The sequence below is a fragment of the Sardina pilchardus genome, chromosome 2, assembly GCF_963854185.1.
Source record: "Sardina pilchardus chromosome 2, fSarPil1.1, whole genome shotgun sequence".
NCBI classification, from domain to species: Eukaryota; Metazoa; Chordata; class Actinopteri; order Clupeiformes; family Clupeidae; genus Sardina; species Sardina pilchardus.
This window is the reverse complement of record NC_084995.1, coordinates 41,289,565-41,302,018: the sequence shown is the minus strand read 5'-3', so window position 1 is coordinate 41,302,018 and position 12,454 is coordinate 41,289,565. Positions and strand designations below refer to the sequence as shown.

The window sequence follows — 12,454 nt, the reverse complement described above, 5'->3', positions numbered from 1 at the left end:
ACTTCCTCTCTTGAAATAATGTACTGCCATGTCAGTTCTTTTGGCCTCTTCCTAAGATGATTTGTGCTAGGTTTAATCAATTTATCATAGAGATTATTACACATTGTTGAAGACTATCTTTTCCCCCCCTAATTTTCCTTTCCTAGCCATCTGGCAGGCCATGTGAAACGTGCTGCCGGCTCGGCTATGGCCCCCAGGCCTTATGTTTGACACCCCTGGCTTAAATGTTATTCTGTTGCAGTAACTGTAGCTCTGTATCTTAAATATTAAAATGCTTAAATGGGTTTGCTTTTGATAAACTACCTCAATCTTTAGTGGTATTAGTTTCATTGAAAAGTATTTGAATCAATATTCAAAGCATTTTATACGTTTAGAAGAAATGTAACAGACTTATCAAAAAAAGAAGATCTGTAAGGTATAGGGCCCAACAGGCACGCACCAGGGCCCACCCATGGTCATATAGCAAGCTGGATATGGTGCAATGCAAATGTTCTTTTAAACCTGCCCTGAGGCCACCAAAGGAAAACACTCATGTGTAATTCTTGTGCATGCAATCTTTTAGAAATTTACATCTCAGAAAATTACATTCAAATGAGTCCACTGCTCAGTCACATTTGAATGTGTGCCATAGTGGCCTTTTTTAAGCTGCCATCTCATAAAATCTATAAACTTAATTAAAATTGACATTAAAATTGGCCACTTGTACACATAACACAAGTAATCAGTGTATCCTCAGCCAATAACCTATCCTATCTAAGGATGACCCATTGTATTTATGAAACGGCAGCTGATGTTTTCCTACAGGGATTCAGAGAATATATTTTGTTTTACGTAATTTGATGGATTTGAAACGGGAAATAATCTTTTTCAGGACGATGACATCCTTGTTCTCAGTGTCCCCGGCGCTGTGAAAAGGGAAGCCGGTGAAGAGGAAGCCTGGCAGATAAAATCAGTACATTCAGCATCGTCGTCCCCAGTCCAATGTATTTACATTCACGATAATAACGCTTGGAGGAACCTTCGAGTGAATCCCTGATGAACCCCATTGTTATTCTGACAGGCATCCCATGTGAAAGGGTATCTTCCTGAACCTCCTGTGAAGGCTCCTTTCCCATGATCTATATGTATATTTCAGTCCTTATTCCACCACCCCCTCCTCAGGCATCCAGGCTTACAGTTTGACCGTTAACCCGGGATGGGTGTGTAGCCCATTTGACAAAAGAGAGGCATCACCTTTAGTGTTCCACTGTTTGTTTTGTTAGCGTTTCCTCCTCCAGAAGTGACAAAAACAAAACAAAACTCCAGTCATGTGGCACAAACTTTCTGATGGCTTCCACACACTGTCCAAAATGACAAATCCAAGTGTTGCACTTTCAACTTACACAACAGGCAGGAAACACTTGTTTTGAAAGGAGATTACTAGAAACACGTGCAGTGACTAAAAAAAACAATCTGTCTGTGAGAACTCCTGTTAAAAAGTGATATGAATGGTGAGTAAGGACAGGTGATGAAATAGGCTACCTTTAATTATTTTTCTATAAGATTCAACTTTATCCACTTGTTGTAGAAAAGAACAGTGTCCCAGAGCAGGTAAGGACATTAAGAAAGGTAATGTAATGGATGAAATCCTGTTGCTTTTAATAAAATCAATTACCATTAGCAAAATGCCGATGAAACAACAAATTGCTGTCTACTTTTGGGTACTGTCAAAGATACTTAAATACCCTTTTTTCAACCGTCTCTGGTACTGTCATCTGTTGCCATGGAGATCTCTTTTACATTGCACAGTAATTGGATGATCATCCTGCATGGATTGTTTTTGTTGCTGTCGATTAATTTTGTTGTCCTTTTCCCTTCATTTTGTTCTATTTATCTGTTTGCGGTCATAGTTAGATCATAAATAATTCACCAGATGATTTTTTGGCAAAACATATTTACTTTAGAAATATAAATTCACAATATGAAACAGATGATGAGGGTCTATCCCACTCATCCAGTTGTGAGAGATAAAAAGAGATTATGTGCCCTTTGTTGAATAATGGATCATCAGCAACACATTGACGTCTTTTCTGCCTTCAGCTGCATCAGCAATTGCACCTCCGCGTTATGCCGCAGTAAGACTGAGAAATCCTCTCATGGGATTATTGATTGTAGTCACTGCACTTGCTTCAACCAGTGTGGATGGGATTTGTTGATGTCATCTTCATTTGACATAGATGTAGCTACAACACCTGCTTCTAGCCCCCTTGGAAAGACATTCATAATGGATGGGTACGCGCAGATCTTCGGTTATGACGTTGTGTGAAATCAAGGTTGGCATGTAAATGTAAAAGGCTACAGAGACAGAATGGCAAGAGGCCTGGGAACTCGCTGTCAAATGGCCCCACTTGATGTGCCAAATTCAAACTGACACATGTTAATGCATTGAAGAATCAATTCATATAAAGGAAATAGTTTATGCATTTGGCAGAATAAAAAAAAAGGTCTGATTACTGTCAAATTTCTCCAATTGAATTTTCTAAATCAATGTATAAATCCCAGTTGGTAGGAAATTAGGTATTTCTGAACACTTTGCTCTGTCATCCAGATGACTTAGCCCATGTCATACTCAAGTGTTGACTTTCTGCATTGGGTCTGCTGTCAGTGTGATGTTTGGCACATGCATCTGCCTTTCAAATAAACGCCATTCAAATAAATTATAGACTATATGCTTTTTGAGAATATACCTTCTCATTTATTCTACACATATTTTGAGTGTGTTCATTTCCATGTGTAAATGTGTAGGCCAGGGCCAAGTTATGTAGACTACAGCAAGTGAGGCCGAGGGCCAACCACAATTGGCTGTTTACCTTGTTCAGTCATCACGTCGCGGGCCAAAATAAATGCTGTGCGGGCCGCCATTTGGGGACCACTGGTGTAGGCCAACTTTGTAGGCCTAGCCTACAGATTGACACGAGTTGACCCATTCAGGTAGCCTTTGGACAATCTACATTTAAATATGTCTTTATTTCTCACAGCACACGCTTGTAACCAAATTTGAATGAGTCTGGCCATGGTTCCTGTTGACACCTAGCCTATCTCATAATCCTTCGAACATGAAGAATTTAGCTACCTCGCATGCCCCATCAATTTGTTAACGCTCAAACAGCCTAAGCGATGGATGGTTGAAAAAGGGTTCTTTGCCTTAGATGGGGTTAAAATAAATAAATGCAAATTAAAAAATCTATAAAATATGTATAAAAATAGGCTAGGCTACATGTGATTTACAAGTGAAATCCAGACCCATCAGCGAAACCTAGGCCTATAGGCTCTACCAAAGATCCTTAAATATTGACAATATTTAGAAAATAGTTATTTTCATAAAATCCTTAATTCTAAACGTTACACCATCCGCCATCGGGTATCCTACGGTGCGTCTAACCAGAGCCAGAGTCTCGGCCAGTCCGGGTGCTCCAAGCCCCCATTCAAGCAAAATCCAGTCCATATTTCCCCTCAACCCCTTGTGGCTTGCTGGCAGGTCTTGTTTACTGGCGCAAAGACAGGAAAGGGGATCCTTGGAGAGACGGGGCATGTCAATCTTCTAACGTAGCTACCTCTAATGTAGGGGGAATATTTTTCGTTTTATTCAGTGTCTATTCTCGGTTAAGTGGAATTGCTGTTTGTAGCATAACCCACTGTGTATTCACCGCCAAGACTTGGTTTACATAGATAAATAATAACAGAATGGCTCACTAACCTCATAGCTCCGACGAGAAGTCAAGCAATTGAGGTGGACGCCTGGCTGAAATCTCAGCACTGAATTGAGCCAACACCACGGGGACGGCCTTTTCTTCGTGCATGTAGAACGCTCGATGGTGGACTTTAGCTGCTGCTACTCTGCTATTTGTCGTACTATTGTTAGGAACTTTACTGTTTATATAAGGGAGTGTAGTACGGTACGTTATGGTCGGACAGCTGCTGCACGCGAAGCGCACTGACCCGTGAATTTACTACGCCACGCTTGCTAGCTAACGTTACATGGGCCAAGTTGTCAGCAGGACCTCAGAAGAACAACTGGCTAGGATTAGTTTACTAGGCACGGACATATAGTTAGCATTGTGTGGCCATTTTTACGATTGCCTGAACCTCCATTTGAATTGTTAAATTCCCCTTGAAACAGGGTGAATTCAAAAGGATTGTTCTTCTGCTGTGACAGAAAAAAAACTTTATTTTGGCCTGTGTGGGTAGCCACCTAGCCAGCTAGCAGCACAGCTAACAGGGTGGACTAGCTTGCTAGCTGTAGCCATTCCTTCTGATCTGATTCGCGGGTGGTTTGCTACAGGCTTGTTACGGATTTTTCTCGAGGAACAAGGATTCCAGAAAACGCAACCGATCTGATGCAACTGACAGCACTGACATTTTTTCACAATGTTGCCTGCATATATTCTCTCACAAATATATGGGTACTTTGAATCCTTAGACTTGTGTAGTTAAAAGCAGCTAGTGAGCGTTAGCTAAACAATCTTTTCAGATCAACGAGTTTAGCTAGCTAGCTGAATGCTAGAGAATTGAACACGTTGGACTTTCTTCTCCGCCCATTTTGGGGGGTGACAGGATTTTTATCAGCCATATGTCGTTGTTTTAATAAACAAGCTGCATTAGACGCTACTCTTTTCGGATTGTCCATTAAATGATCTTCACCGCGCTGGACAGTTGGTACATATCTGCAGGGGTCAGGATGCGGCTTCGGACTTTGATTGTTTTGGTGGCGTCTGTCTGCATTTTATGGAGTTGTCAGTCAACAAATGGAGAAGGTAAGTGTCTGATATAATCACCATGAAGATTACATTTCTTTCTTTCTTTCTTTTTCTTTTATCTCATTTGTGAACTTATTGATGTACCATGTATTATTAAGTTAGTCTATCTGGCCCTACACTGAGATGTTAGTTTTTGCGAAAGGTAGCCTAAAGTTGTGTACATTCTGGTCATGTGGCAACTGATTGCTAGAAGTTGTCATACTGATCCATGGTCCTTTTGCCAAAGTCTCTGTGCTGTTGATTGGTTTTGTCTCAGACGTAATGTTTCGTTTTTCTTTGTACATCTCTAGACCTATCTTCATTACCAAGGAAATGTCACAGTGAGAATAGATATGTGACACAAATTGGTGCATTTTGTGATGAGACTTAAGTTTCGCTTCATCTAAGATTATGCATTTCACCCCAAAGTCATCAATGTTTGCATCCATCTCTGGCAACAAGACCGATTTTTCACTTCTTGCTGAAGGGCTGCATGGACTGTGTCCGATTGCTTCATTCATAGTGATTGAGTGTGTCAATTGAGATTTAATTGAAACACAGCTGATCGAATATTTGGATTTGGTTCCTATTTTAGCTAGCATTTTTGGTATTAAGTTTTTTTGTTTTTTATTTGTGGCAAGGGGTTGTTATTAATTAAGAATATACTACAAACTTGGTTTTCTATTAGCCTGCTCATTAATTTGCAATATGTTTGGGTCTGTATTTCTATTAGAATGTGTACATTTTCTGCTTGGCAGGTGCATCATACTGTCTCCACATACGATTGATATGATTGACATTTTAGACTTTAAATTTTATGTAGTCTCTCTCAATAAACTTTCAATAAAATTTCATTTTTGTCTTGACTTGAGGTCTACTCTTGAATTATGCAAGATAAATAAATATAGCCATGCTTCTGACACACTTGGCCATGTTGCGATCTTAGGGAAACATTGGCTAGTATTCAGTGAAGTTATTATTGCCTTTGGCCTCATCTTTGTGGCAGGATATTGGATCATTATTAGAAAATTACAATGTTTATCCTGCACACATCTCTTGTATGGGTGGAGATGAGGAAGGAACTCGTGTTTGAGCTTGAACTTGAACTAAATTCTTCCTCCTGATGAGATGTTCTCTATTCTTGATATTATTTAACCTGTCAATGCTCAGTTTTGTAGCCACTGACATTAGACATTATCAGACTAAGTCTGTCACCATGAATGCGTGTTTAGTCTTGTGGAGTTGGTCTTCATTAGTTTTACTGAATGCCATTACAATTGTTGAAGGAAACTGTTACACTGATACCCCCCCCTCACTTGCAGATATTAGTTTGCCTTTTTTTGTTCATGGTTTTGCTGAGGCCAGTTTCTCTGCTTTTGGCAGTTATTTTCTAAATGTTTTATTTAGGCTGTCTTCACTATTCAGGGCCCTGGGAGTGGGAGCCCTGCCTATTAAGCCCATGGATACAGCTAGATGTGATACCTTGCAGATCCCTAGTCAACCAGTACAGTAGGGATCAATAGCCCATTATACAGATGCTTAGCCCACTAACACATATGCTTGAGTAAGCACACCACCCTTTTTTTTATTATTAAAACTGTTAGAGGAGCGATTGGGTAATATCATCCAACCAGTCTGTGCGAGATTCAGAGGGCAGATTGAACATAAACAAGTTGTGTAATTGCAAAGCTGGCCCCCTTCTTGTTCCTCTCAGGCCTGTGAGTGAACTGCTGCAGGGAAGAGTGAAACTATTTTGGGGCCTCAGTTTAACCAACCAGCCGACCGTCCCTTATAGAGAGGTCCCCCTGCATCACATCTGTAGTGTTTTGTGAATGTGTTGTGATCTGTGGTCAAAAAGTGCTCCTATTTCCCTGCAGCTGGACTTTTAGTATTCCTATTCAATAGGAACATTTCAGATGTCTTTTCTCATAGTTTTGACTTGGAGTGGAGATTTGAACCACATCAGGTTGATGCCCTTGTTACACTAAATATCCCTATTGAAGAGGTGGGTGGTCAGGAAGGAAATGTCCTTCTGTCTCTGGACCCACGGTTTGCTGCCTTGTGGGAAAATAAATGATCCCCCCAGCACAGTGTCCAACCCCCCTGATTTTGTCAGTCATGTCAGAGGCCCGTCATTTAAACCTGCCCTGTGGCCAATACCTACCTGATTTGCAGTGTGTTCCTATCTACTCTCTGCTGGCAAGAGGAAGCAGCCAAGCCTCTGTCTTCTTGTGGCCTTGTATTGTGTTCTTTTATGACTTGGAACAATTGTGACGCTCGGTTTTCTTGAACAATACAATCCTTTTAAGAGAGGCCATTAAAATGATATTTAGGGACGGCTTAGTGGCTTTGGCATCTTGCTGGGTGAGACCTTGGTCATGTTTTGACTCCTAGGATCGCACCTTAAGCACACTATTTGTTATGAAGTATTGTGGTACACATTGGTGGTAGTTTACAGTTTAACAATAGCCTCTGTGTGTTTTCGAGTGTCCGAGCGCTTGGGTATCTGTGAAGCTGTTATGATTTGCACAGCTGAAGAGGAATTGGAGGAAGTGTTATCATAATATTTGATGTCCTGGTGCACTGAAGGAGGTAACTGATGACCAACTGTCAATCAAGAGGAGGTTCTTTGTTTTCTCAGTTTAATTGGCTGAAGCACTCAGGACACAGTGACGCGTAAGATCATTCAGGTGACCGGGCATTATAAAGCAATATTATGTATGAGGAAATGAGGCAGATGGGGGCAGCTGTTCTACAGGTGAAACACTAAATCATCTTCTCAGTGTCTAGACCACTCCAGCCCTAGATAGCAGGGGCACCTTGCAATCCTGTATTCCCCTCACAAATGTATCCACTGTGGACCTCATTGCTCATAACAGATTGTTTTACATCATTCATCTTTGTCAGATTTCAACTAGACTGCTGAGTGTAGGAAACAGCATGATCTCAATAGCAGCACTGCTTTGCAAGTTATTCTTTGCCTTTCTTTGGTCTCTTAATCCCACTACTGACATAATAATTAATTAAAATAATTAAACCAGTGGAGTTCTGTTTGTTAAAATAAATAAATAAATAAAAAGAACCTGAAAGTCTACACATTGCTATTCAACCTATGCAGTCTATTTTTATAAGAAGTAAAAGCCACAAAACCGTAACACAATTATTATCATACTTATTATGCAGCTTCCTACAAAAATGAGAAGAAACTTCATGTCCCTTTTAATGGATTGATCAAACTTAACTATTTAAACTGTATGATAGTACGGTAGCTTCGTAGGTGCTGTGTTATCTGTGATCTATGATTTGTGTTATGTTACCACTCCGGCCTGTGTTGTTGTTTTTGAGTGTTTGTATTGACCCAACTCTTATTGGCCCATTATTTAAGATGACAATAGCATAACATTTGCCTATCACACCATGTGAACACTTCTTTGTCACATCAAACTTATAAATATAGTATGCCACATCAATGTATACTGCAAGTCAGTTGTCTGATGCTCAATGAGCAAACAATCTTCTTGTTGCCATTCACATGGGCCAATCATCCCCCTGACACAGGAAATGAAATCTCATAAAATACTCTAATTCTGTGTAGTAAACATGTTTTGCAACCTTCTGTCCTCAACAGTGTTTATAATAACATTTCTGGAGGAAATGGCTTACCAATAATACCTCAGTAAACACTTCAAAAGAGTTGTGTAGGTTGTGTAGGTTTTTTCATTTGGTGCCTTTTATTCTAGCCTTATCTTCAAGGCACTCGATAGACGACCAGAGGAGGCATCTAAGTCCAGTACTTTACTTCAGATTTGATTTTTTATTAAAGGTATAGCTTCCTGCACAGGGTTATTATTTCCCCTGAGGCTGGCAGGCTTCATTGGGGTTCATCTTTTTAGCTTTACCTCAACCCTCTCAGGTTGAGGCTCTCAGTGCTTCAGACCTCCGGTGAATGTCACCAAGTAAAACCTATAATTTTACAAATAAAATAAGCGTAATGAAAACCAAGTAAATGTTCAAGGTTGTCCCTGCATCATCTTAAAGCTAGGCTATACAGTTAGCTACAAATGCAGATAATTATTGATAGATCCCTTTTAGCGAGTTCAGCACTAGCCTCAACAGTCAACACGGAGGGGAAAATCTCAGGCCGTTCAATCCGTCCCCCTCATCCCCTTCTATCAAGTGATTTGGTGGAGCTACTTGCTAGGATGAGGTGAAACTGAATTATAGTCTTGTCCTTGTCCAGGTGATTCACATACCAGTTTCTTTCTACAGTCAGGCTTGGCATTCCTCTACTACTTTGTCTTGTGCACTGCAGCCCCAATGCTGCTGATCCAGAGTGTTGGTCACTGTCCCTGTTTAGCGTATTAGATTTTCAATTGGCAATGTGGTGCTAAAAATAATCTTCCTGGCTAAGAGTGTATAGGCCTACTGATGGCAAATATGGCAGCGTGTGTGTGTGTGTGTGTGTGTGTTTCTGTGTGTATGAGAGAGAGAGAGACAGAGTGTGTGACTGCGTGCAAGCGTGCAGAGAGCAACAGAGAGATCTTACGCTCTCGAATACTTGGTTCAGCTTTCCAGTCTCGAACAGTTTTTCCAGGACATGCCCCAAACTCTCAGATCATTCCCTAATCCTCCATAGTGGGGATACCCCTGCTGGAGCTGTAAACACGCAGACTGCTGCAAGGCAGCCATGTGTTTGCACTTGTGTTTGCTAATGTGTGCACTGGATTATGTGTACACGTACGTGTATACATGCACAGACGTGTGTGTGTGTGTGTGTGTGTGTGTGTGTGTGTGTGTGTGTGTGTGTGTGTGTGTGTGTGTGTGTGTGTGTGTGTGTGTGTGTGTGTGTGTGTGTGTGTGTGTGTGTGTGTGTGTACGCTGGCTGCACTGAAGCAGCGGTCTGCTCTCATTGGTGCGGGCACTGAACATGTATCAAAGTTCCACATTATTGGGTCTTCATTCATGTGTGTGATTCATGTTAACCGACGTGGGAACCAGGGACCAAGCACAGCAGGATTCGTCTCCCCTTAAGGGGGAACTGTCCCCTTTTCCTAGTGGGTCATAGAGACACAATGCTTTGTGTTTAATTAGTTGTCATTTTAGCATGGCTGAGTGCTTAAAAACACATATGTCAGTGTCTGAGCGTCGGCTTAGTTATGTGTATTGCTTTGTAATGCACATTTTTAGATGCATTTAAAAAAAAAAAAAAAAAAAAAATGTAAAAGTGACCTTTTGTCTCTTTAGTTGAAGATTTCTCCAGTTGTTTGTAAAGTGATCTTCCTCTCCATGTAAAGTGTCAATAGCCAATGTAAGTAGTGGGGCCTAATATGGAGATCCGGTGTAAAGTCCCCATGCCTCTCTGAAGCTGCAGCGCAGCAGCAGTCTGGTGGTCTGGTGTGGTCCTGTGTGGCTGCCGGCCTGGTGGTCTAGTGTGCTAAGCCCAGGCAGGAATGCCTGAGCGGCAGGAGGGAGGCTTTATTGCCGTCGTTAGGCTCGTTACATCACATGCCAGCCAGCCATCCAGCCAGCCGCTCGCTCAGGGCCAGGCCAGACCAGCAGCCGTCCGCAAGGCAGGGACTCTAGAGGAGCAGTTGATTCCAGGCCAGAGCTGCTTTGGGGTTGTCTATGTGGTGGGGCTATCTGGGGACATAAGTTGCTGCCACCTGTGTGTTTTATATGATTTGTAGCCCAATGAAGCTGTCGTTTGAGCCATGCTATGGTATGGCAGTGTATGGAAAATAGCACAAAATGGACGGGACATGACATGACAACCTAACTTGTAGAGTCGACTACATTTATGTGGCCTCCAAATTAGAAAAATCCAAAATCAGAAGCTTTATAAAGTAGGCACAAACTTCTTTTTGGAATCTTCACAACATTTGAAAAAAAAAAAAAAAAATAGCAATTCACAAGTGTTTGTCCAGTATAAGATATTTAATGACTTAGAGGCAGAGGAAACCAAACAGGAAATTATCTCTTGTGATTAAGTAAAGTGGTCAGTTTACATTAAACATGCCGCAGGTTTTCATGGCATAAGTTTGCATGCTGCAAGTACGTAGACAGGCGGAGCCAGGCTACTTAAAACTGCCTTTGACATCATGTCATCAAGTTTTTATTGCAGCTATGCTATTGCCTGATTGCCCCCCTCATCTCTGCTTAGTCAAATATGGCATATATGTAATTTCATAGAATTTGAATCTGTCTAAATCAGTCAGTTGGATTATTTAGTACTTAATAGTGCTTTCTTTGCATGCTTTCTTTTTCTGATCTGTTTCACAGATTTATATAATACCTCAAAAGAGTCTTTTTTTGCCAAAAAGCGAAGTGCTTTGTTTTATTCATTCATGTACTGTACATTGTCACATGAATTAATTCTGAACCCCCCCCCCTTCTTCCCCCGCACTCCCTCTGCTATCTTCTCTCCCAGTCTGCTCCAGCGTAGACATCCGGAACAACACGACGGACCTGGCGTTACTGGAGAACTGCACGGTGATCGAGGGCCACCTGAAGATCCTCCTCATGTTCAAAACCAAGCCCGAGGACTTCCGCGGCCTCAGCTTCCCCCGCCTCACCATGATCACCGACTACCTGCTGCTCTTCCGCGTCTACGGCCTGGAGAGCCTGAGCGACCTCTTCCCCAACCTGACGGTCATCCGGGGCAACAACCTCTTCTTCAACTACGCGCTGGTGCTGTTCGAGATGCTGCAGCTGAAGGAGATCGGCCTGCACAGCCTGACCAACATCACGCGCGGCGCCGTGCGCGTGGAGAAGAACCCGGACCTGTGCTACCTGGCCACGCTGGACTGGTCCAAGGTGCTGGACACGGTGGAGGACAACTACATCGTGGCGAACAAGAACGAGCGCGAGTGTGGCGACGTCTGCCCCGGCACCGTCAAGGGCAAAATCACCTGCCCGCAGACCACCATCAACATGCACTTCAGCGAACGCTGCTGGACCCTACGCCACTGCCAGCGCAGTAAGTAGTACCAACATCCTTTATATCCCTATTTTCCTCTCATTTTATATCTCTTTCTTTCTTTCTTTCTTTCTTTCTTTCTTTCTCTGTTCTCTCTTTGTTTTATGACCGTGGATGGTACTTTTAGAATTCAGAATGTCTCCTCAGTCCACATCATTTTATGTATATTTATTTAGTGGAGATGTGTATATTTTGAGTGCCAAGTGTTAAGATGTCACTGGCGGCTCTGTAAGGGTCCCGAGTATGGTCTGCTCAGAGAATGCAAACCAAGTTTGTGTGTCAGCTGAGCTTGGACCCTGTACCTGAATATGGCATAGTATCAGTGTTTGTATTTGTGGAGGTGTGTGTGTGTGTGTGTACACAAACACACTCCGCCTAGCCTGTGCAACAGGGGTAATCTGTAACTTGATGACACAAACTCTGCATCTGCTGTTTGATAATGACGTCTGTGAACATGTCTAACAAGGTGGCCTAAGGCCTCAATCCTTATGGGTCTCCTTGACGGACACCAGCAGCAGTGGCAGTGGGAGCAGCAGCAGCAGCAGCAGCAGTAGTTTTGGCTCAAGTTTAAACACTCGGAAGAATTTCGCAGATCAATGAGGAGTCTGCCCTCTTACGCAACCTAGCCAGCACACATCATGTAACTGTTCTTTTAACTGTTAGTTTGGCCTCATGTGTCCGCAGTTCGAGGCATGGTCTATAC

At 42.2% G+C, this 12,454-nt stretch overlaps 1 protein-coding gene across 1 annotated transcript in view; it reads left to right on the top strand.

Annotated features, from left to right (window-relative positions):
- The first annotated feature begins 3,526 nt into the window (after window positions 1-3,526).
- The window catches only part of insra (insulin receptor a), a 51,831-nt gene continuing 42,903 nt past the window's right edge, over window positions 3,527-12,454 (top strand). The window contains exons 1-2 of the mRNA XM_062530569.1: window positions 3,527-4,793; window positions 11,203-11,751. Coding sequence (XP_062386553.1) covers window positions 4,670-4,793; window positions 11,203-11,751 — 673 coding nt within the window. The 5' untranslated portion in view covers window positions 3,527-4,669. The remainder of the gene's footprint in view (window positions 4,794-11,202; window positions 11,752-12,454) is intronic.